The sequence below is a fragment of the Centruroides vittatus genome, unplaced genomic scaffold, assembly GCF_030686945.1.
Source record: "Centruroides vittatus isolate TY-2023 unplaced genomic scaffold, ASM3068694v2 contig_958, whole genome shotgun sequence".
NCBI lineage: Eukaryota > Metazoa > Arthropoda > Arachnida > Scorpiones > Buthidae > Centruroides > Centruroides vittatus.
Genome location: NW_027122637.1, coordinates 613,161 through 640,882, shown reverse-complemented (window position 1 = coordinate 640,882; position 27,722 = coordinate 613,161). Strand labels below are relative to the sequence as shown.

At 28.5% G+C, this 27,722-nt stretch overlaps 1 protein-coding gene across 2 annotated transcripts in view; it reads right to left on the bottom strand.

The window, feature by feature from the left end:
• Nucleotides 1-6,047: 6,047 nt before the first annotated feature.
• Nucleotides 6,048-27,722, bottom strand: part of LOC136985302 (uncharacterized) — a 32,051-nt gene continuing 10,376 nt past the window's right edge. Inside the window, exons 2-6 of one of the 2 annotated variants that reach the window (XM_067282551.1) lie at nt 14,183-14,374; nt 10,306-10,407; nt 10,172-10,240; nt 8,076-8,168; nt 6,048-7,994 (exon numbers count right to left, since the gene is read on the bottom strand). In XM_067282551.1, coding sequence (XP_067138652.1) covers nt 7,914-7,994; nt 8,076-8,168; nt 10,172-10,240; nt 10,306-10,407; nt 14,183-14,374 — 537 coding nt within the window. In that variant the 3' untranslated portion in view covers nt 6,048-7,913. The remainder of the gene's footprint in view (nt 7,995-8,075; nt 8,169-10,171; nt 10,241-10,305; nt 10,408-14,182; nt 14,375-27,722) is intronic. The other variant, XM_067282552.1, reaches the window with a different exon arrangement.

Here is a 27,722-nt window from a genome sequence, read left to right as displayed (position 1 = left end):
ATTTGAATTACAATATAACATATTTTTCGACCGATGTTTATATACAGTAGTAAAAATTTATATTTACGTCTTAAACTCAATACATTTTAGCCAATCGATGTACCATGAAAATCTTTAGTTACATTCCAAATACAATTATCAGGTCATAATCATGTATAGACGTTTTGAAAAACACTCTTCGTTAATTACCTTTATGTTTCAAGTCTCCACCTCACATAGTAATAGCTCATTAAAAGAAATTGTCTTCTTGTTTATTGTATGTTTTTGTCTGTTATTTTTCTAAATAAATTCTTTATTGCAATTTGTTATGTTTACCATAAAAGAAATATTATGGTACTGCACGCAAACCATACACGTTACTGCATACAATACATCTTTTTGTTAACAACCATATTAATTATTTGATAATTAGAAATTGATACCTTAAATATTTTACGTTTTAAAATTACTTAAACATATTATTCATATTTATTACATAACTTCTTCTTATATGTAGTAAACGTTTTACTAAGTTTTAGTAACATTTTTGGAAAACATTATGCAGTTTTATCTGGAGAATTGTATAGGAATTAGAAAACTCAAACCGTATTCTGTAGACTAGTAGAACTTTTTATGTGTTACACTAAAATAAATTTATGGTTATACGAATATTAATGCTCTGATACCTGAACAAATAATGTTATGTGTATTTTAATTTATTAAAACATTGATGTATAATTAATACGCAAATAACAGAAATAATGACTTAGTAAACACAGTATATATTTCGTTTATTATTGTTTATTAAATATTTTGTTTAAGAGTAACTTTATACTTTTCTCATATACATTAACAATATATTCATAAGATGAAATAATGATAAAAAATATAATTGTGTTTCATATTAATATGAAAATATAGAAATATAAGAGAGTTCAAATAAAATTTTATATAATCTTCGTCTCTAGTAAGTAATAATAAGATTTGAAGTTCAACTATAATTTTGCTTTCCATCGTTTATCGTGATTATAAAGCATTAATTTATATCTGATGATAAATTGAATATCATTCCATATTTCTGGCATTAAAATCCAAGATTATTCTCTCGTATTGATCTGGATAATATCTGTAATATCTGTGATACGTGAGGAGTCTGATCCCATGTGCAAAAATCTATAATGATCTTCAGTTGGAATCATTGTCGATAACATACGGCATACATATGACAACTTAACTTCTGCCGGACCACTATCAAAAATACATCATCTGATCTAAAATATAACATTTTAAATTTAAATTAAAATAAATAATAATTTAATGTTATTAATTTGAATACTTACGGTGTATTTCTCGTTTCTTTTTAATCTTGGACTGGAGTCTACATTAGAGAATGAGAGACTGCTAGAAAACCGAGAATCGTATTTTGAACTGTCTCCCATTGCCTTATCTCCTTGACAAATTGATGCCACAAGACAAATTATTGTTACATAAACAATGTTATTTATAACAATTCTGTGCAAATAAACCTTTATATTTATGTTACATAAATAATAATTGTTACGTTTATTAAATAAAAGTTATATTTACAAAATTTAATTAAAAGCGAATAGAAATGAAAAATTAAATTAATTATTTTTTTAAAAGAAATTTAAGTAGTCCTACAGTTTAATTTTATATCAGTATAATTTGAGTTAAGTAATTTAGTATTTTATATTTTTTTGACAAAAGGCATCTGTAAAAATATAAATAACGTTAATAAATATAGGCCGATAAGAAATAAACGTTCTAATAGAACATGAAAATAAATGCGAATAGGATAATAATGATCTAAATGATATAGTTGGCAAGCCGCTACTAATTTGAATTGGAGAGCACATATTTTAAATTAAATTAATTAAAAATATGATAAAAATTACAGCTCGGTATTGTGACGATGTCACAATAAATACTTGCTCGTTTATTAATAAATTTTTCTTAGAAATTCTAAGAATTTCAGACTAATTATTTTTTATTTCTTGACGGATCTTTAATAACCTGACAGTTTGCACACAGAGCATTTGCGAAACTTCGAAACCGTAAAAATAAATAAATTATACCGCAGTCAACAGCGTCTTATTAGAGAGAGCAGGCATTAGACTTTATTTATTCAAACGGTTTCAAGAACCGTACTTTTATATTAAAATATGGATAGGGAATATAATTATTATATAAATAAAAATTTAATAAGTTGGAAACATTCAACAAACTATAATAAAATATTAGTAGTTCTATTTATTTTGATGTAGTTATTATCATTTATTTTTATAGCTAGCTTTACGCATAAGTATTTCAGTTCAATATTAATAGTTTCATGTAAGAAAATACCGAAAATTATTGGTTTGGATTTTGAAATGTTTTGTAATCTTGCTGATTATTTTATTTGTTCTATAGATAAGCCTATATAGGCTTGTATAAACTAAACACAGTATCTTCAGATATAAATACTCTCAGATATCTATTGGATAGTTATTACATTCAAAGTTTTAATAATTTTTTTCAAAGCAACATATTTTCACTAATATTTAACAATAAAGACAGAGACGGGTGTGTGATTTACTGGAGTTGTAATCAAGTTGCTCTCTGCTAGTTATGGACAGCAGTTAATGTCTTTACCCTCTGAGGTCCGCATTATGAAAAAATACTTTGTTTTTTTTAACAAACCAAACATTTATTATATATACAAATATATGGAAAGGTACTGTCAGTTTTTTATTTTCTGAAATATATCATTTTAGTCATTATTGATAAGGCGAAACCACCGAGCCTCAGTGTCCTAATTTGTCTAATAAACCATGAAATATTCCCATGTTTTGAGCAATTTTCAGTATCTAACTTTCACTCATTTTGCATTTTACGTAAGCTTTTGTAATATATAGCCCTAACGCCACAAGTCATATTTTATATGTATAACTTGTATACTTGTATTTATAAAAGTTTTTTTTTACCTGGAGTTATGTGAAATCATAAAAAAGTGATTTTTACTAAGTTCAGACGTTTCTTCTTCGTTGCCTTCTCAATTACACAGCTCGAAATTATAAAAACTCCAACAGAATTCATGGATTTAAAAAAATTCAATTTTTCTGACCACAAAAAAGACAAACTTGTAGTAAAATCACGTAAAATCGCTTTCTACAGAAAAAACTTTTAGAAACGATAGTTAGGGTCATTTAACTCAAATAACTGAAAATACAAATATATGGAAAAATACTGTTTCATTTCATAACTATATGAAAAGGTACTGTTTCGTTTCATAACTAAGCAATCATTAGATTAAAAAAAATAGTAATCTTATATATAAAATTGTCGTGTCACAATTTTTGTTACCGTACTCCTCCGAAACGGCTTTACCGATTTCTACAAAATTTCATATGCATATTCAGTAGGTCTGAGAATCGGCTACTATCTATTTTTCATACCCCTACACCATTTCCCCCTTTCAAAAATATATTTATATATGGATTAAGGCTTTTATGTCCAACAGATGGCGCTACCTTCCGACGACCTAAGTTTGCTTTTCTGTCAGGCATTATGCTTTTCTGTGAGAATGGACTGAAGCAGATCATTTTCTATCTATCTATATAAATAAAATATAACGTTCGTTTGTTCCTACTGATTCCTTTGAAATTTTGACACAACGTTGCATTCGAATACGCACGTGTTTTTATATAATATACATGTCGAAATTCCCCCAGTGGGGGGAGATGGACGGGATTAAGGCTTACCGTGAAGAACTCGGCTTCTATTATACTATTTTAGATGCGTTTTTAATTGGCGTTTTAATAGGGTACGTCAAGAGAATGTACACTAAGAAGGGATTTTTTGAAATTCCCCCCACGGGGGAAGTGTTATACATTTATAATAGATACATTTTGAGCCACAACAACGCGTGGCCGGGTCAGCTAGTAGGCCTATATATTTCAATGCGAAATAGTTCGTAGACTATTATTTTAAATTAATAAAAAAAAGTCGGTGTTAAATAAGTCAGAATAATAATCAGGTATGAAAATAATTAAGCATTGATGAGGTTTTGCTTATAGACAATTTTTGAAAATGTATTCTCATTCCAGCAATTAGCAATAAAGGCGAGCATATTTTCCCTCAATTTCAATGGAATTGCTTCTAATACTGTATTTTGGAAGGAATCACATTTAATATCAATGAATGGATTTAGGGTTAAATGCATTATTTTGAAACTCTAATGTTGATACTTCGAAAATGAAAGTGAAGAAACTTATCTGACTAATTTTAGACCATTGACCGGATCACTAAGACCGAGCGTAATTTTTTGGAACTATTTTTTCTATTAAACATACAACTCAGATTCAGTAACAGTAAAGCTGATCAGCATTGTTCTTAAAAACAATATTGAAGGTAAAAATTTATTTTCTATTCGAACTGTTGTTATATCAAAAATTATCGTGAAAGAAAAAAAATAATCGATATTATCTGGCATGTCGGCATCTCATTGTAAACGATAGACAATCAATAAAGGTATTATCTTTATTTATATGATATTTCATAACGTTATTATACTTTGAGTAGTAAATGTCTATATTTTACAAAACGCAGTATTTGCATATAGTAAATATTCTCTAAATTCTCTATATAAACTCTAGTTTATTCTTTCTACATTTTTCAGGATTTTAATCTACGATTATACATTAGCGAGGTTGAGGCCGGAGTTTTAAACTTCGGCCTCAACCTCGCTATTAATTTTTCACTGGTGACGCGAAAATTATTAACGTATCTTATAGTGGTGCCTGTCTCTCACACCATATAGTTAATACAATTAATATTATCTAAAACTTTTAGTTAAAAAAATAACTTTTCTTATATATCCACATACTTTATTTTGAACAGAGAAAAAGAATATTGTTACGAGCTGTGGGGCTCGGGATATAAATCGACAGCACAGTTTACTGAAACTTACACTTTTTAGGTACACAACAACAAATTAAACTTTAAATATCTCGTTAAATGAAACAAAAACAAAATTTTCCACCGTTCTTTTTTTTCCCCCGAATCGTTCTTCTCTTTCATTCCAAAAACGTTCTTTTTTTTTAAATCGTTCTTTTTTGTTTTGCAAGTCTCCACACCATGGCGCTCGTCTTTTTTGGAGCCGGCGCGATATTAAAGTATTTGAACATATATGGCTGTTCTAACGTAATTTGTATTTCGTTCAATTTCTCAGGATAAAGTGAAGATTAAGTTACGAAATTTGGCACGATAACTTGTATATAAGGGTCATTGATATTAATAAATATTGGTGGTTAAAGGTCGAGGGGATGAGAAGATAGAGATGGGTCACCTATCACGGTAATAACGTGTAAAATCTTCATTAAGTCCGACCCCACCCGAGATACGACACATGATATGTTAAGGTTAATCATATTCATCATTGTAAACCGCGCTTTAGTTAGGCGCTATCCGTTCATTTGTGTGTCCGACCGTCAAGGGACCGCTCGGGATCGAGCTTCATAATTTGAAACTTGACCTTGTCAGTTATATATATACAAAAGGTAAATTATTTACAAGCTAAGTCTTTGTCTATTGTCTGATAAATGTACACTTTCGTTTTGTCAATTGTTTACGATAGGAGGCGTCCTTTTTGTGTAAGATCCAAGTTGGATGTGAGTTAATAAATGTTCTTGTTACTTTCGTCTCGCCCTTTTTTTGATTCGTTCACGGTTATAAGAAATCACCACATGATATCCTTCTAACTCCCTACTCCTTCGGCCTTTAATCACCAAAATTTAATAGCATCAATGCCCCTTATACATAGCTGCAGTGCCAAATTCCGTTTCTTAATCATTACCCCCATTCTGAGATATTAAACGAAATAGACGCGAACACGCAAACACTCACACACTGAAAGTTTTTTTTTTTGTTTGAATCTTTTGGATTCAGGCGGTATCGATACGTCCAAATTTGCGGAGAGTCCAGTTTGACACGATTATCTTATAAGCATAACAGCCGGAAAGTAAGAACTGAATATTATGATACATTTTAATTAGTCAATGATTACTCAATTATCAAAACTATATATTTTATTTTAATTAACAGGACATATACATTTATGGAAAACACGAGTCACAAGAGTTATTTGTTTATCATTTTATCCATTGATTTTAAATTGTATTTGAACATTTCTCAAGTAAACAATACTTCAAACTTTAGTATGGAATTAGATAACACAAGTGAAGTTATTTCTGTTTTGTATGCAGATAATTTATACCACGTCGACCAAAAATAATTTTCTTATAAATATATATATAATCACATAACATTGCAAAGCCACGTGTATATCAGATTATAAAGAACTCTATAAATCTATAAAATGCGTATGAAATTCACATTAATTCACAATATATTCTTCCTTGTGAATTGAAAATTTTGAAAAATAATGTTTCAAACAAAACATATTTGATTTATAAAAAATATCTATATCTACTATGAATAATATAAAATCAAAAATAATTTCAATTAAACTTTCTCATCAAATAAATTCTTTAAACAATTTCATATACATATAATTTCAATTGACAAAAATATTTGTAATCTAAAAAAGTAACTAGTTGGCAGTTTGAATAACTTCTAAGTAATAAAAATATATTTGGAAATTAAAATTACTAACATTTAATAAAATATAAAATTTCAAAATAGAAAGACTTGTATTGTAAATATAATAATAAAAATACTGTTTCAAATATTAAGGTACTGTACATTTTGAGATGCATATACCGTATTTTACGGACTATAAGACGCACCTTAATTTTTAAGCAATTTTTAAAAAAATACCTATATGAGACGCTACGGACTATAAGACGCACCTTAATTTTTAAGCAATTTTTAAAAAATACCTATAAGACGCTACGGACTATAAGACGCACCTGAATTTTGGAGGCAATTTTTCGAAGAAAAAAGTGCGTCTTATAGTCCGTAAAATACGGTATCAATATTAAAATTTATATATATTAAATATAAAATATAAATTGTGGCAGTAGCAAGATATCTTCAAGTTTTTATAAGTTTGAATTTACTCTCACATTTAATTAGTTCTAAACATTATATACATATACAGGGCTTTTGAAAATGATTGTTGGGTAGTAAATGTCATTGTCACTAACATTTAATAATTTTTATATTGATTTGCAACTACGCTTGCCGAATTTTTTTTTTTCCATTGTGTTATATGTGTTATTTACGATCTCTTCTTGTCACTCTGCAGATATCAATCCGGTAGTCCGATCCCTGCCACACATGCTGTAGCGTGTCACTGGTGTTGATTTCGATGACATCAATAATGCATATCTTCAGTTCGTCAATGGTTTGGGGTAGTACAATGTAAAATCGGACGATATAAAATCACGAAAACGGCAATTTTGATGATTTTGGTCAGCATCATTTCTACGTTCGATTCACCACTGCATAAGATTATCCTTCTTTAAGAACGATCCATATAAAAATGCGGCAAGACCCTGTCCGACTGCATGATGCACTGTCGTCATTTAGTTGAGAACAGTTCTACCTTAATCACTCAATTATTGGGTGATGCATTACAATGTGTAGTTTACTCTTACTAACTAAGTTGTTGTTTCTGATCGCAGTTTTTAAATACATGCGATCAGAAACGACAACTCAGCTGATTAGCAATAGTTGTAATCCCAACAATCGTTCTGAAAAACCTTATATATATATTACATACAAATGTAGATCATGTGTAGATGTATTTATATATGTATATCGTATAATAATTAACAATAAATCTAATAAAATATAATGTTTCAAAAATGTAACTACATTCAGTACGAAATGGCTAAATTTTAAGCAACAGTTATTATTAAACAACAAATATAATGTTTTGAAATATTTTACACAGAAACTACAAACTAAAATTACAAAGTTCTTTCCATCTGCATGGCATTTCTGGAAGTAGTTTTTGGTCGTTTCATGTAGAATATAATGACGCCTATTAACTGGAATAGAAGAATTTAATTAAAGAACTTCTTTAATTTAATAAATACCAGTAATAAATAATTAAATAGAAAACAATATACCAAAACAACTGCATCGATAGCACCAACGGCTGCAAGAATTTTTAATTTAGTCAACATTTTGTCTATAAAATCTTGACCCATCATGAAGTTATTCTAAATAAAATATAATTAAATTTTTAACAATATTCTTCCTTTGCTGAAAATTAAAAATTAATGAAATAGAATAAAATTATCTAATTAATTTTGTATGAAATCTATCACATTTTAATATTTAAATTTTTCTTTACTGTTGCTTTACAGATTCTTATAATAAACGTAAACACGAATAAACATAACATGTTAATTAACACATTGACCAAGACGATATTAATATGTCACTGTGTTAATTAATATAATTTTATTAATTTACTGTGCCATCATCCTGGAATGTTTTTGTTTAATTGCTTTACGGTGGATGAGTAACTTCTAATAAAAGGTCGACTTCAGCGGAAAAAGAAAATTTTGTTTCTGAGATGTGTGAAAGGACGTAATGAAGATGTTTATAGTTTCTTCTATTTTATAAATAATAAACATAATTTACATAAAAAGTAAAAGTTCAAGTTAATGATAAATTTAACTTAAATTTATATAAATGTGTTAATATTGCCCATTAAGCGGATGACAATATTACAGATTTACACTTGAAATGTTCGAACTGTCCTCAACTACTGATTGCGGAAACACAGTACATTGCGGCAAACAGAATAATTACATAAAAATACTTGTAACTATCATTTTTAATTATATTATTACAGAAAATGAAATTCCAAAATTGAATTTTATAGCAAATAGCACCGATAGACCACTCTTATAAAAATTATAATGTTGAAATATTGTAGTGTTTCGAGGTAAATATACCTAGTAATTGTATACAGTATGGACATTTACGAAAATATTCTGTACGTTATTAGCGAATTGAAAATAATTTTAACGTAGCTGATGTACGATAAGAACATTTACACGCAAACAACAAGACAGCATACTTAAATAATGCACAAAATAACGTTGACCTACACATAAACAACAATAACCTTTATCTATCCTTTGACCAGAAATTGGCGGCTTATTATCATAAACACTCTCTCGACCAATCATAGATAGTAACTGTTGGTCAAAATGGTTTTTGGCCAACAGTTACTATCTTTTTTTGAATTTTCTTTGAATAAACGTTATACATAAAATATTTGAGTATTTTTTTCGGCATGGAACGCATTATCGTATTTTACATTAGTTTATATGGAAAAAATTGTTTAACGAATGTTTCGCATTACGAGTAAGATTCTGGAACGAATTACCCTTAAGATCTTAACCCGAGTTATCTCGGGCAAGTTACATAGCGTTACAAACAATCCGTACTTTGGGCCCCTAAATTTTTTTTTGATTTTTCGGATGTTTTCTGTTTCTAAATTTTTTTAAAAATTTTTACCCGCGCGAAAAAATTTTATTGCGATTTTAATTAACCTTTAATGACGCGCGATTAGCGCTTAATTGTTTTTATGGGATTTTTTTTTATGGAACTTCATTCATCCTTCTAAGGTTCTAGTGCACCGATTTTACTTTGGTAAAGTTATTTAAAGCTATTTTCAGATGTCAAAAACAACATCCAATAGTTTTTTAATTTTTTTAATTAATATATTTTATTATATATACGTATAATTAAATCGGGAGGGTCAGAAATTTCAATTAAAATCGTAATTTTAAAAAAAAATATTTAGAAATATACCGCCACCTAGTATTCACCCTACTTTTTATCCTTCTCCTCCTGAGACGTTTATGAGAATGTCCCGCGAAAGAGGACACCAGCTGTTCTCAAGGTCATCCAGCTGTAAACACAATGACTCATAGGTGTCAGATTTCGCGGAAAGGCGAGACAAAGGAAATTTACTTCAAGCTTTTTCTTCAAAATTAACACATTTCTTTCGTTTTTTCGTTTTTTTATGTTTAATTACGTTAAAATTAAACAGTATTTAATTAATCCTGAGTCTCAACGGGTTATTAAGCGAGGTTCAACTATTACTGTATTACTAATTAACCAAAATATATTATTATAATAAATAATTATGTTCATTGCATTGTAAAATAATAATTTTTAATAACAAAAATATATATGAACTAACTTTAAATCCTTCATTATATCCGGTATTGCCATATCTATTGGATTTGGTGTTAACTGAACCTAGTACCATCTATAAAAATAAAATAAATTATAAAAACAATTTTGATTATAAATAAAAAAAACTTTCCAGAATACAACCTGAATGTCTTTTAGTTTTTTCAAATCCTGATGATTTTTGATGGCAAGAGACATGAATGTAATCGCTAGAACCAAAGCTACAATTAAACCTGCTATAAACTAATAAAAAAAAGAAAAAAAATTATTTAAAAAAAGGTCAATCTGCGAAAGTTTTTTAAAAATTTATTATATACATCTATGAAAATTTAAAAATACAGTAGTGAACCGAAAATCGGAATCAATTGGGGACTGGGGTTGTTCAGATAAGGGATTTGTTTCCGATTACCCATTATGTACGAATAAATATATTAACCTGTCCGATGTTCAAATTTTTCTCTCCGTTGCGTGGTCGCTTCGTGTTGAATTTTCGTCGATTTTAAGCCTAACGAAAATTTTTATAATAATAATCGAGGCTATCGTATCGTTTAAAAATTATTTTTTGCATTTTGTACAAACAAAATAAATATATTGAAGAATATAAAAACATGAAAATTATACTTTAAAAGTAAATTTAGTATCAAAAACGTTCGATTCAGCACGACACAGTCGACTGAAAATCGTGCCGATTACCGGCGATTCCAATTACCGGGGTGCCGATTTACGAGTCTCTACTGTACTTAATTACAATCAGTTCAAAAAGTTCAGAATAATTTAACTCCATCACAAAGTAAAACTAAAATAAATAAATATAGTAAAATGACTAAATACTAATAAAAAGTAATAAAAGAATATACCTATAAAATGAAATTTATTAGTACTTTTATCACTTTTTATCATTTTACTATATTTATTTTTTGTTTTAGTTTTACTGGTTTTACCCTACGTCAGTGGTTCTCAACCACTGTGCCACGGCACTTTAGTGTGCCGCGAGATTTTTGAAGTGTGCCGCCACTGCGAATACCCATACATAAGCGACGTCAGACAAGTAGTTCAATCAGCTCTAACTTCCTAGGGAGCGTTTGGAAATTGTAACCGGTGTTACTGGTAACTGCCAGTAGTTACCAAGGCGTTTAGAAAACGTGACCTAAATAACCAACTGCGTTTAAAAATCACTGTTATGACATCACCGGTTGTCCTGCGGTACTTACCGAAGTAACCGTGTGTGCCGCCAAATTTTTAAATTATTAAAAGTGTACAGTGATGCAAAAAAGATCGAGAATCACTGCTCAACGTTTTTTATAGTTATAACTAATGGTAACTACTGGAATAAGTAATGTTTTGTATTTTTTATGAGTTGTATGCGTATATAAAATATAAATAACTATTAAATGTGTTTTTATATAATTTTATCATATTAAACATAACAAAGACTGGAGAAGGGCATACGGCACGAAATGCATTTCCTTTTATAAAAAATAGAAAATAAAAATCTATTTTTTTTCTCGAAAAAAGTGTTCCTGTATAATAAGTTCTCCGTAGCAATTTTGTGTTTAATTCCAAATAAAAATGTTAATTTCTAAATAAAATATTAGTCATAATTTTTTATTTAAGTGAATGATGTTCAAAACATTTATTTGAAATCGTGATCAAAATGTATAGAATAGTTTGGATATAGTGGAGTCTATTATAGTCAAGTGAACCCCACACCATAACTTTACTGGGAAATTTAATGATTCGTTGTAAATTCGAATAATTGTAAACCGTTGTTTTTGAAATTGGTTTTTCCATCACAGATTTCAATTCTTGTGACATCTGTAAAACAAAACAGACATGCAAGCTTGCGTGTCTATTTTGTTTTACAATTTTTTTAAGTGCTGATTTCTCTCGTCTCTGAAGTAAATTTTGGACGACCAGAGCGTTTTTCATCATTTAAACTTCCAGTTTCATTAAATTTTGAATTATTTTTTGCACTTTAGACTGCGAACAATTCGCTTTCTTCGCTATTTCTTCTTGCTTAATATTTTCTTCGTGTAAATCAATAATTTTGGCTCTTTAATCCAGGCAAAATTGTCGTTTCTTGCCTATGGTGTTAACCTTGCTTTTGTGACAAATGCAAGATTTATACAGCACTACTTGTGATACAATTTACAAAACTGCAGTAAATTGCAAGCACTGTTACTTATAACTAAACAATGTTTATTAATTTCATAATATTTTGAACTTTTTGAACATCATTCACTTAGGTAAAAAAATAATGGCTCTTTAACTGTTTATTTAAAAATTAATATTTTAGATGAAAACATAGCTAAAAGTCGAACCTGAATATCCCTTTATTTAGTTTTTTATAATTTTTTTTTAAATTTCACCTAGTTATTGTCATTCAAGAGTATGCGTTTTTTGATCGAGTTAAATTATTATAAACTTTTTGAACTGTACTGTACCTGTATAAATAAACGGAATATAAATACAGTATTACAGTTACTTAAAATAATTATATGAACTTTTTTAACTTTGTGAATTTTTTACCTATTTTTTACCTTTTTGTGAAAGAAATTTTTATTCTTCTAATAACACCATTGTAACTGTTACTTCTATGGTAGTGTGAAAAGGATTAAAGAAGACTCAAAAAATATTATATTTTTTCGTAAATAGTCTAAACTTCAAAATTGAAGAACGGGAGAAAAAATAAAATAAAATAAAAAAATAATTATATGAAGTTTTATTAAGAGCGATTGTGTCAAGATGTTAATATCTGTCACTTCCTACGAAACGTTACACTTTCTTAATTTATACAAAGAAAATGTAGTTTTATGTGTAACGTTTGAAGTTTATTATTAAATTTATTTTTTTATATCCAAACAAAACGTAATAAAAGATGAAACTGCCATTACAACGACAGCCAATAAAAATAAATGTATTAAGATATAAATATCTAGGTTAAGCCAGTAAACTTAGTTATTTTTCATAAATTACGTTAATGGAGAAATATTTACTTTAGAATGTTTTCTAATTAATCAAGAAGTCATTATAAAGTTTTATAGATACAGTATAGCATCGATTATCCGACCCCCGATTAACCGACCGCGTTCTAGTCGGCAAATTCAAATGTCTGCTAGTGATGTGGCGCTACAATATTTGGTTATGTCTTGGCTACTTTAATATTATTTTTGTTAAATTTTTGCATGTTTTAGCTGGTAGCACTGGCTCGACCATGAAAGGGAGGCTAGTATTTAAACCAGGCCTAATACACTATACTAATAATGTATTTTTTCATACTTTTCGGTTATCCGACCAACCCCAGTCCCCATTTAAGTCGGATAATCGATGCTCTACTGTAATATCAAGTTTGTTATTTTGAATGGTAAAAATGTTAATATATTTTAACATTTACAACATACTCTATTTAGAATATAGAAATGTTAATAATGTAAAATAATAACTAATATTGTACTATTTTTTTCTTTATTACCAATATCGAAAATATTGTACAGATTGTATATTTAAAATTATAAAAATTACTTGTATTTTATGCATCAATATTGATATTTCGACAGTAGTATACACTACTCAAAAGTGAAATCGCAACACTACGACTGAATGCGTGTAGCACATTACATATTCGGTAGAAGTGACAGAGATATGCAAATGATTTAAAGAATAAACAAACATATGCAACAGACATCTGTTTATTTAGTAAAGAATATCACCCCATGGCAGCTACACAGGCGAGGGGTATACTATCAATGAGGCGATTAATGGTACAGTTACCCTATATCTACAAAAATGATATATATTATTTTCATCAACTAACATTTAAAGACAAATAGTTACAATTATTATTTTTGTTTGATCTTAAATATATCAGTTATTTAATAAAAATAAATTTTGTTTCCTCGTCGTCATCGTTTACATTGCAATTGTTTCTGGGTTGATAAATTTAAAGATATCAATAATAAAAAACTGTAATTCGGATAAAATAGAAATTATTTTACTAATTTACTAAGATAATACTTACGAGAATAAATCGTTTTTCCATGTTCGCAATACATGCTGCAATGCCAATAAACAGCATTAAAACGGCCGTAGCGATTCCTACTTTAGGAGAATCGCCACCATCCCATTGGAATGCTATGAGACCTTCAACAACTAATTTTTCTGGAGTAGCTAACACCCAAACGCATACTCCTGCCGAAGCAATACCTAAAAACTATAAAAATAAAGTGAATAATAATTTTAAAAAAGTTATTTTCTGAATAATTTATATAACTAAAAGATTTATAATTTATTATCCTTAGGTTGATAAGTTTAATTTTAATTTCATTTGAAAATAGAAAAAAGCTGGCTTGTCCCTGTTTTCAGATAATTTTACTAAGCACCTTGAAACAACAATTTCGAAGAGAATTATTTTGATTGATATATTAAATACGATAACGACGTAAGGTGTAACCAATAGTTAATTCTTGGAACGTAAACGATTTCCGAAAAATCTCGTATCAAAAGGAAGAATTGGAGTCGATCCAGAAATGCAAGAAGTAACTTTCTTTGTTTCCTCCTTCAAGGTTAACTACATATCGCCTTATTTTTTAGATAATTTTTCTTTAGTTAAACATTATTTTAAAAGTAATCACGTGGAATTTCCGGGTCTATTATTCACATTATCTTTTTCGCTATTATAAACGCCCTTTCATAAAATCAAAAAGAATGCTGTTTATTAAATTTAAATCAATTGAATAAAAATTATAATTCGAGGAAATTTTTAAAGTAGTTAACAAAGCGTTTTGAAAAACTTCATAAATTAAAAAGTTACAAATCAGCAATTTGGATTGTGCAAGTTGCTTTACGATTAATTACTCTTATTTTTTACTTCATTAAACCCAACCGTCTGTCTCTATTACAGTAGAGAAAATCGTATCTTCCAAGTTTTGTTGGAATACGTTGTAGCTTATGCCGACGATATTAAATTGATAGGTTTCGTTCCGAAGATCCTGCGGTCTGATATTTGCTCGCTGAAAAGTCTATTTGATTTTGCTAATCTCAGGATTAGTACACAAAAAAACTGGTTATGTGTTTTTCCTTAATTCGCAATCCGCCTTTACTTACTCTTATTGACTCTACTCCTATTAATAATGTTACGCCATTCAATGATCTGGGAATAATCTTTGATACTAAACTTCCTGTTAAAAATCATATTGATAAAATAGTTAAATCTCTGTCTATTAGATGTGAAATATTATGGCGGTTTTGTAAACTTATCTCCTCTAAAAGTTCATTAAAAGCGATTTTTTCACTAATTTTCAGTCTTGCATTGATTGTGTAATACCCATTTGATCTAATCTTCCCTTTCGGATAAAGTTGCTAAAGCTCTTGGAAAAATTTACTTATCTTTTACAGGTAATAAATTATGCAATTTACTATATACTCAGAATCCTAATATTGCAAGGATTAGATTAGGTTTTGCTTTGTTTTTTGAACGTATTAAATATTTCGATAGCTTGCTTTATTTTAAATTTTTTAATGGTTTCATTTATTATGATCGGCTACTTTTACATGTTCCTTCGAAAAACCTACGACCTTCATCTTGCCAGTTTATTTCATTTTTTTTTTTTTTTGTTTGAGTGTATTTCTCAAAGGTCCTTTTTTAAATCTTATTTTTTATATCTTAATTTTTCTACTTTTTAAATTAAAATGTAAAAACGCATTATACACTTTTTAATTTTATTTAATTATTGTTTTCTTCTCTTTTACTTGTTATATTTATATTTGTTGTATAATTGTTATTTGGGAGCAGATATCAATTGTCCTTCGGTACTTTTCTGCTTATATATATGTAAATAAAATATAACAATTTTTTAAAATTTACATTAAACTTGAAGCAATTAGTTATTTTTATTTAGTGTAATGTACCATTACGATGCTGAAATTTTCCGTCTGGTCAATTCAGAGTATCCCACGTGATATAGAATAATAATTTAAATATTAATCACACTTATCATAATAGATATGCAATATGCAACGAATACGGAATTAAACTGTAATTCAATTTGTTCAATGTAAATTGTTTGTTAATCGCGTAATTAGAAGGAATACCCAAACAGTTATTCTACGTCTTTTTCCAGCTTCCACACACGTATGATATAATTTCTTCAAGTGAGAGATACTTAAAAAATCCTGAATTTTTGTAAATCTTCGTCCGATGGCGATAATTATGATTAATTATTTGAAGACAAAGTCCTTCCCAAAATAAGGAACCACCATTTATTGTGTTCTGGACATTACATTTTTGGCGACTGACCTTTCCTTTGAGGCTACTGGCCGCCAAACATTCCTTTAAAAAACACAAATATAAAGTAATTAAAAATATAAACATTTTTAAAAAGCAGTTACTGGTGATATACGGACGTCTTCTATTCTTCCATCATACCTTCTTGGGGTCGTTTCGGCTTTTATCTACGATGAAATAGGCGCTGGTAAAATGTAGCTTTAAACAAAAATCGTTAATTAAATTTCTTAATAAAAAATAATTTAATATTGAAGCTATATGTAAGTCTAGACAAATAAAAATTATTCATACTGTATGTACGTCTTTCACTGTCAATTATTATTTTTTCGATTATCCGGATTTTTCCTTATCCGGACTACCTTCATCCCCAATTAGTCCGGATAATAGAGGTTCTACTGTAGATACATTATAATAAAATAAGCTAAAAATTAATAGCAGTAAGACGAAATTTCTTTGTTTTGCTAATAGAGATAAAACTGTTAATTCAGATTATTTGCAAATTCAAGTAAATGAGGATAAAATCAGCAAAGTAAGTGAGATAAAGTACGTGGGAATAGTTGTGGCTGATAATCTCCGATGGAAAAGGCAGATTGATAATATTGCTATTTCTCTTGCCAAATTTACTAGAATAACAAGAAAAATTCAGATTAATTATTTGAATTAATTACTTTATATTTGTGTTTTTTAAAGGAATGTTTGGCGGCCAGTAGCCTCAAAGGAAAGGTCAGTCGCCAAAAATGTAATGTCCAGAACACAATAAATGGTGGTTCCTTATTTTGGGAAGGACTTTGTCTTCAAATAATTAATCTGAATTTTTCTTGTTATTCTAGTAAATTTGGCAAGAGAAATAGCAATATTATCAATCTGCCTTTTCCATCGGAGATTATCAGCCACAACTATTCCCACGTACTTTATCTCACTTACTTTGCTGATTTTATCCTCATTTACTTGAATTTGCAAATAATCTGAATTAACAGTTTTATCTCTATTAGCAAAACAAAGAAATTTCGTCTTACTGCTATTAATTTTTAGCTTATTTTATTATAATGTATCCTCTATTATCCGGACTAATTGGGGATGAAGGTAGTCCGGATAAGGAAAAATCCGGATAATCGAAAAAATAATAATTGACAGTGAAAGACGTACATACAGTATGAATAATTTTTATTTGTCTAGACTTACATATAGCTTCAATATTAAATTATTTTTTATTAAGAAATTTAATTAACGATTTTTGTGTAAAGCTAACTGTTCTTTTTGAAGCTGCTAAATCGCGAATATTTTTAAGACATATAAGTTGTCCTGAGTTACACTCTTCTTAGCTCTCAAACCACTTCATGGCGACATCTAAGCACTGAAAAGCTTCAGAATGTTTAGGACCATTATCTCTTGCCTTCGCAAATCTTTTCTTCGTCTTCTCGATCTTGTTCGTCTGAGGCAGATACATCTTTAATTATTTCCTCATCATTCAAAATTTGGAATCCAGGATCGTTCGCATCGCAATTTAACCACTCGCTTACATAATCTTCGTCACATCATTGAAATTTGTGCTATTGCTTCCGCAATAGTCTCCTAACCACTTTCTACTGTGTTACTGGAATTTACTAATGGTCTTTTCAAAATTTTGTTCCATGCCTTCCATAAACATAAACAGTGTCGCAATTCTCCAAGTTCAAATCAGCAAATTCGTACAATTTTTGTTTATTTTGTACAATCCGGATAATCAAAAATCCGGATAATCGAGGTTCTACTGTATTACAAAATAATTATATATAATAAATATGCGTACTATTTTATTTGGCTTTGTTTATATTTATTCATTAAGCGATTTTAAATATCTGAATATAATTTTAAATCTATTCTATATATGAAATATTTAGCTTAAAATCGTTAAAACAAGTTTTTCCTTCACGAAAACAAACTAAAAATGGCGGCACTGGGAATCGATAAATCGTCCTGAAGTTTTTAAACAAACGAGCGGAGTCTATGGACCCATCGAGCGAAGCGAATTACTTACCAAATAACGGAATTGCAACGGGACATTCAAAAATATCTTGACGTTCAACGGGTTTGAAAAAACAATTGGTTTTTGTGTGTGTGTGTGGTTTGGAATCCGAAGGTTGTTTAAGAATTTTGATGGAGAAAATATGAAAAAATTTTAATGCGATTTGAATAAAATCTGTATTGTTCCAATTAATTTAAATATGTAAGTGCATTTTGAAATGGATTTGAACTTTCTTTTAGTTTACATTAAGAAATCCTGATTCTTTTACAAATGCCTTCGCATAAGAATAAAAGAAGAAAAGAAAAAAAAAACAAAGAAGAACGAAATTGTGGTTCGGCCGACGACAAAAGTCCGTCGAGATGTAAACCCCGAGCGAAAACATCCATAGAAATATTGGAAATAATACATCAAAAGAAAACAAAAATATTATGAGAAGAAGAACAGTGAATGTGGATATCAGGATTTATCAAAGTTGCAATTGTTTGAAATATAACAGGCCATTGCTTAGTGGTGAACAGTTAAACGTAGCTCTATCAACATATTGATCAAAGGATAGTATCGGAATTCAAGATAACAGCGAAATTTTTAAATGTTGTTGGGAAACAGTTTTATAAAATATTTCATTAATTTAATTAAAATTATTATTTATAAGAAATGCCAGCAAGCAGGGGGTTTGGACAGTCAGGGGTCGAAACATCTCTAGTAATATATAAAACGATAATAATTATCATTTTATATATTACTAGAGGTAAAATTGTATAAACATTCATATAAATTATTCACGAAATGGTATGAAAAAATGTTTAATGTATCAATTAATGTAGAAACTAAGAATTATATTAATAATAATAAGTAGATAACATATTCATATATTAAAAAACTTTCATCAAAACATAACTGGAGGTTATAAAACATTATTAGTTTCAGTAATAAAATTTAAATTAAATAATTTAATAAAAAAAATAGTGTAATTAAAATAGGAATATTTAAACTTATAGATAGGCTAATGTAATATGTAAATTTGAATTGATAATAAAATTGATAGTTATACTGTATAAACTGATAGAGCATTACAATGTAGAATTAAAGAACATTTTCTTTTTAACTCTTTCCACCTTGTGGGCACTAAGAGGGCCTTTTTAGAAGGCCCATTATGGGTTCGGCCAGGCCCACAATGGGGCGACCGGGTGGTGAGGGACGGGGCCCGACATATCCGAACGGACCACTCCCCGAAAAATTCCTGGGGTTTATTCGAGCCGTTCGGATTCGATCCCAGGTCCCCCAGAGCGGTAGGCTGCCACCTTGACCGCTCGGCCATCCGGCCAATTAAAGAACATTTAGCGACGATAAGGTTAAAAAACAACAAAATATGACAACTTATTTGCATACAATAACGTTATTACTACGTTATCTTTGAAAACGTACGAACACATATGCATATGAAAAATAGCTATTTTTATCGATAATGTCACTAGCCACGCGCATCTACGTACAGTACGCTACGTTCGCTACGATGTAAAAGATTTTGTCGTCGAATATTTTTCCAATTCGTCGCCGTGTTCGGGTATGCCCAGTGGCCACGTATACAAAAAATGATGTCATTGGAGATTCTAATTGAAATTAGAAAATTTCCACGTTTACGGAAGAAATAACTAGAAGAATACCGGAATAAAAACATTTAACACTTTCTTTTAAAGGAGGATTAAATCTTAAAGAATTTAATATTACTATTATTAACTATTAATAATACGAAAGTGCTAGTTTGTGGGATCTTTTGGTGTTAACGTGAAATAGTATGAAACAATCACTGACATAAAACAATTAAGATATAAATTATAAAAATACATAATGCATACAACAGACTACATATTATATATGTATATATAATTTCGTTATGTTTATTTTTCATTTCTCAATTATTACAACTTAAAGCTAAGAAATGAGATCCTCGTCCCATTTTTTTCCCCGGCTGTTATGTATATGTTACAGTAAAAACCCGTTTTTAGTGAAAACGCGTTTTAATTAGTTGAAACTAGTTTTTATTGGATGTCATTGTTAAAACTAGAATTTACTGCTAGTCAAAAATGAATTTGAGTTAAAACTAGTTTTAACTAGACAAAACGGGTTTTAACAAAATGGCTTAGTAAAAACTGTTTCGATCAAGGTCATTCAGCTAACACGTTCCTAAAGTGTATGATTTCGTATCGCTTTAACCATTTTCCCCCGACATCTTGTTTACGTTTATTTTGCGATCCCTCCTAAGGCAGTATAGGTCAGTCAAGCCAAGCGATATTATTTTAAAAGTTCACCAAAAATCAAATTATCATTATATCTAGATGAAAAAAATCATTTACATTTATTAATATCTTTAGTTTTAAATACGATATTTTTCAATGCATTTTATTAGAAAAATTTATAAGAAAAAAATAATATATATCAGAACTGACACATAAACTTGATAATTTGTAACATTTTGTGAAAATTAACATTGTCTAGTTACATAGTTGTTTGCTGGCACTGAGCCAGAAAGACGTAGAATATTGTTTTGTACAATTCGATATAACACTTATGCATGTATGTTTATTCGTTGTGAAATTATCGCACATTATATCAAACATTTGTTTGAAATCAAAATTTTATACTGCTATCAACTAATATAATGAATTATTATACTTTATTCACTTCATATCAAACGAGATTATATCTGTTGTTAATAAATTTTACAAAAATCGATATTTACCAAAGTAACGATGAATCGGTACCCTCGAAGTTTTGCTTAAAAAGCCAGGGTACCGATCGATCGGTGCCTTCAGGGACAAAGGGTTAATTAATGTTAATAACACAGATGTGTGACCAATATTTTCAATAAATATCGTATTAAATAATACAAAAGTTTTAATCCCAATCATCACTTTATTTATTTCCCCCAAACATATTTATGTAACTAAAATTAGTTTTAATTAATGTTAAAAGTTAAAAAGTTAATGTTTGATTTCAGTTTTATCTAAAATCAAAACATGTACAACAGTAAATTCTAGTTTTAACTGGACAAAACGGGTTATAACAATGACATCCAGTAAAAACTAGTTTCAACTAGTTAAAACGCGTTTTCACTAAAAACGGGTTTTTACTGTAACATAGGCCTATACATAACAAGGAAAAGTTTCGAATCGTGTCAAATTTCACCCTCCGAGTTTTTTGCAAATTTCCACGTTTTGTGACTCTCTGAACCTAAAAATGTCAAAAAAGGCAAAAAATTCCGTGTGTATGTGTTGGAGTCTATTTTGTTTAATATCTCAGGATGGGGTGAAGATTAAGAAACGGAATTTGGCATGGTAACTTGTGTTTAAGGGGCATTGATGCTATTGAATTTTGATTTGTTAAAGGCCGAGGGGATGGAGAGATAGAGGATAGTCACGTGTCATAACTGGCGTGGGATCGGACTTAATGAAGATTTTACTTGCTGTTAGCATTTAGTTTTTTTTCCTTTCCTTTCTGTTTTTTATATAAAACTTATCTCTACCTTCAAAATTAAGTCTTTTGCCGTTTTATACTAATTAAAAATATATAAGTTTTTATAACAAAATCTCATAACAAGGTTTTTCGGAGCCTAGGATTTATTGAAGTCTAATGGGACCCCATTTTTTGTTAAATTAAGAATCTTTAAATTGGGGTTTAAAATTCATTTTTAATAACATCAAAATCAGAGTTAAAATATATTTATTTATGAAATGATGTTAAATGACAAACTTTATCTTATATAAAAAAACAGAAGTAATAGAATATTAAAAATTTATTAAAATAATTCAATTTTTGTGGGCCCTTGACACTCGGGGACCCAGGGCTTAAGCCCTATTAGTCCCTATGTAGATCCGCACCTGACACCGTATACAATTTATTTATTATGGTTAATAATATAAAAGTTATTTTTTACATAAAATCTCGAAACAGCCGGGGTAGTTCTGCAAATCGTAGCTATATTTTATTATTTAAACCTGACTGAAATTACTATCTTATTAGACCTACAGTTTCATAACTGTCATGATCATTTCATCGATGAGACATCCTGGATATCTTTAAATGCTCGGAAAGCAATGCAGTCGGAAATACCCTCTACATAAAGGGATCAATCAGCGAAATGTTTGCGTTTTTTTCATGATTTAGTACGAGAAGCCATTATCGCTTTTAAAGATATTTTTATTATAGCAAATATAACAATAATTTACATAAAATATTTTTTCTTATTACTGATGTTTTAAAATAAAATTCTTATCATATAAATTGTAAAGTAGACATAATTAAAAGCAAAACAAATTTTTCTTTCTGAGAAAGATTATACTGTCAATTAATAAATTATATTTTTCATTCGTTTAGCAATTAGCTGGCGTATTTAACATGACAGAAACGAAAAACAGTTTAAAGTAGCCATTATACTAATCACAAAATGCATAAAATAATAATTCGTTCGGTTTCACAAAACTTTTGCCTTGTCATAAAACGTGCTACTTCAGAACGACCATTTATTTTAATAAAATATTCTACTATAGTACGGGTTTGCAGAAAACTATGAATTCTATTATATTGATATAAATAAATTACAAAAACTTTACTATATTAAACTGAGTATTCTCAGACTTGAAGAATGTGGAATTACATGATTGATGAATTAAACAATGAAGTAATTACTGGATATTCGCTTTAAAGATAAGTGAACTACTTTTGCAGGATAATTTAGTGTATTAGAACAAATACAGCCTAATATATTTTCCGAGTATTCTGTCAATGTCATTTTAGTTATAAATACATAATGACTCGGTTGTTAATTCTGAGCTCGATGACATCATTCGTCTTCAATTAAGAATGATCTTAGTTTTACGTCTTAATTTCTTTTTGAGTAATTAGGAATTTTTATTAAGTTATTATTAGTTTCGTTATGAAAATGGTTGAGCGATGCCATACAATAAACACTAAACAATACTTACATGTTAAATGAATTCAATAACTAATGTCGATGTTTTTAACAAGAGTCGGAGTCGGGTGTTTAAATGAAAATCAAGTAATAGTAAAAAGCTAATACAGTAACTGTTTAGTAAAATAGTCGGAATGCATTCTTAAAAGTATACTCTGTATCGCAATTATTCTCGAGTTAAAATCTTGTACAAATAGAATATGCAAATGGAGAGAAGCTGATATTTAAAGTAAACTATGAATGTATTCATTATCGACCTTATACACTTTCTATAACTCGAACATGATAATTCGAATAAGCATACACAATGCTACGTTTTTCATACTGCATGTACAGTACGCTGTTTTAAAATAAGATAAATTCGATTATACACAATTCCCTTATAAACCTAAATATAATTCTCTTACTGTGTGATCTCTTATAGACTATTTTAGAATGTTATAAGCTTCCAATTGTCAAACAGATATTTGTTTCAAATTAATCTCTAACATATTTACAATTATCTGTATCGAATAACTCGAAGCAAAGAACAATGATTTAAATTTTTCGTGTTTTTCTTTATGCAGCCATACAATTCATTAGCATCTCTTCCTCTCGCTCTCTCTTTAGCAAGTCCACGAAAATATTAAAATTCACTTATCAAGAGTCAGTTTATTACGTGTTTTATATATTGAATACTAACTAATTTCTCTAATTTCTTTAACTAATTAATATATCTAAAAATAAATTGAAATAACATTCTAAAATTAAAAATTCTATGGATTAAATAGAATTAATAGAAAGGAAAAATAATAATAATTAAAATAGCTTAATTCCATACACGTTTTAAAAAATCAACTGTTTTATACAAATTTATAAATTTCCACATTAAATTTTTCCATTTCAATGATTTATTCTTTAGTGATCGATATTATTTATAAAACTAATTTAACGCTGAAAGTAGGCTATTATATATTTTATTCAGTTAATTTTTTCTTAATTAATGTACAGTACTAATATGTTAAATAAGTTTACTCGTTGGAGTATCAGTTTAATTAACGAATAGGAAACGAGTTGGCTGCACTATACTTTTGTTATCTGGCAATATCTAATTTTGCTGAACAATATAAAATTAATTAAAATAATAAAATTATTTTTGATTATATGTAAATGAATAAAACAAGACATGAGTAAACAGGTTTTTGAAGTATGTAATTAAACGTTTAATTTTAAACCGCAAAATTAGTGTGAAACCAATTTGAGACTAATTTAACCTTTGATGAATTTTAAATAATGACTTTTAAAACAGCTTTAATTACTTTCAGAAATACTTTACATTCTTTATTCGATCGGAAATAATTTAATATAGTAAAGGTGAATACCGTATTTTTCTTCATAGCAAACTTCATTCTAGCTTCAGAAATAGAAATTAGGAGGTGAGGTTAAATTATTGTAAATAATATCGTGCAAATGTTTACAGGATTTTTGGGATATTTCCAAACTTTTTTTTTTTTTTGACGAACTTTGTTTTTGACGTAGCTACAGTAAGTTTCCAAGCTAAATTTCGTTTCAACGTTCTATAAATTTTACAGAAAATGTAAAAATATAAAGTAAAATTTTTATAGATTATACAACACAATTTAAATATATTTTTAATATATTTGCCAGAAATTAAATATTACATTTGATTAAACTATTTTATTTTAATTTCATCAGATACTAACATTATTATTTAAAAAGTAAATTTAGTTTTTAAGAGATAGTGTTAATAGAGTAAACTTTATAAATAATATTAAATTAACAAAATTTCATATAGTTTTTGATGTTTACAATTAAATTAAAATTATAACAAGAAGCAGAAAATAGTTTCGTACAGTATCATCTATCAGTTCTTAATTTAGAGAGATAAAAGCGAAGTTGAGGCCGAAGTTTTCAGCGCCTAGAAGTTTGACAATGGCGTTTGGAAAGTCAGTGGAATCGTGCTCGACATTCCAAACGCCATTGTTAAACTTCTAGGCTTACAGGAAAGCGGCGCTGAACGTCCGACGTACACGTTTTCGCGTTTAAAACTTCAGCCTCAACCTCGCTAAAACTTCATTCGCTTTACATATAAAATTTTTTTTTCGTTATAAACAGAATATATTTATAATTATAATAAAAAATTTCAATACAATATAACTTAAGTACATTAAAAGTATGCAAATGATCAATCAGTGATGGTTCTCGACTTTATGTTACAGAAGAGCTAGATTAATATGTTTATAAGGTCATCGTAACTATCATAAAGACTCTTCAAAAATTAGGAATGTTCAATCCTCAGAAAATAGGTTGGAGAAGTAGGTGTGATAAAAAGGAAAGATGGTTCGATAAACCTATAAAATTAGTAAGAAAGTAATACAGCTTATAGAATCTTAAAAAAAAAAAATAATGTATATAGTTCAGAAAATATAAACAGATTTTTAAGTGGGTCATTCAAAAGTTTTTGTAAGATAAAAATAAAACATAGTTTAAATTGTTTAATGAAAACTCAAAGGATGAAAGATTCAGATTATTTTTAGAAATATTCGAAGAGATTTAGAATAAACAAAAATGAACATGCTGTTAAAATTCAAAAGATTGAACAGTTTATAAGAACAGATTTTCATCTGAGTTATGGATATGAATTTGAATCCAATAGATGTTCTAATGGAGACAGAAATTACTAATGATGAATATAAGTTAGTTATAAGGAAAATAAAAAAGGTAAAGCTTCTGGTCCTGAACATATTTTAGGAAAAATAATAAAAAATCTGCTGGAGGGGTTAAAGTTTTTAAACAATGTTTTAAAAGGGTTAAATGATATTTGGAAAATTTCTTACAAGCGTATGTAGTATTGATTCATAAAAAAAGATTGAAGGATAACAGAGAATTATAAAGTGATTCCATTATTTTCAATGATAAGAAAACTTTTTCTAATATTATAGCGAATCGTCTGTCTTTATGGTGGAAAGAAAAGTTAACGATGTTTGCTGTTAGGAAAAAGTAATATAGTGGATTATTTATTTATCCTTATACCCTTAATATAATTTTATCTAAAAGGAAAATATATGTAGCTTTTGTGAATTTAAACAATGTATATGATTCTGTTGATCATATGGTACTCTTTCAAACAATCTGGAGAGTAGGATTATCTTTTGGCTTTATTAAAACTTAATAAGTTATAAATAAGATTGAACTTAATATTTTAGCTGATATGAAAGAGATCTTTATGTAGTTTTTGTAATGCGTCAATTCGAGTAAATGAAGAGGCCGATTTGCACTTTTTATGTTATGTAAATGACGTAGAGTCTTAGTAGATAGTATGTGTATAGGATTCAACGAAAACTAAATGAAGTTAAATATAAACGTACAAAAAACAAAAGATCTAATTTTTAGAAAGGTACGAAAACTGGCGCAGAAGAATAAATTATATTTTGATAATGACTAATTCAAATAGTTCAAGAATTCATTTATGTTGGTGTGAAGATATCTCCTATAAGAATTTCCAGTAAACATCAGGAGAATAGCAAAAACAAAAACAAAAAAAAAAAAAAAAAACAAAAGTTAACTTATAATGAGATGAAAATTGAAGTTGATTAATTTAAACGTTCATTTTCGACTTTGTGATAAGTTGATGAGACCAATTGTTTTGTATGCATCGGTTGTATAAGGATATATGGATGAATGGGTAGAAGGTATACAGTTGTCATATATAAGACAATTGATGCACTTAGAAAGAAAAATTCCTGGATTCGATAATAAGAATGTGAGTTTGTTCGTTTAAACTGAAATTATTATATTATAAAAACAGTTTTAATATATTGGTTGAAGATAATGGAAACAGATAAAAATTCTTTGGTGAAACTGTAGCTAGTTAGGAACTTCAGACATTAATAGTAACTGGTATTATCAAGTAATGAAAATCTGAAATTATGCAGAATTTACTTATATAGAGGAGATATAAATGATTTTAATTACTTAAAAGGTATATTGCCGCAGATGTTAGGAATTTATATTGATAATTGTATTCAAAATGATAGCAATTATGGCGTAAAGTTTTATGAATGTATGAGAGAAGACAGATGTTGGGAAATACGGCCGTATTTACTGAATGATATCTTTAAATCTGGAAAGACTGCTTGCACAACTGAAAATTAAGACTTTTTTACATTAAATAAAAAATATTTAAAATTGCACATTACTAGAGAAATGTTGGCTTTGTGGATGGCAAAGTTTTAATTTAAAAAGCATAACTTTAATAACTATACTGTTATATAATTCTATAGAACATTATTATTAAATGG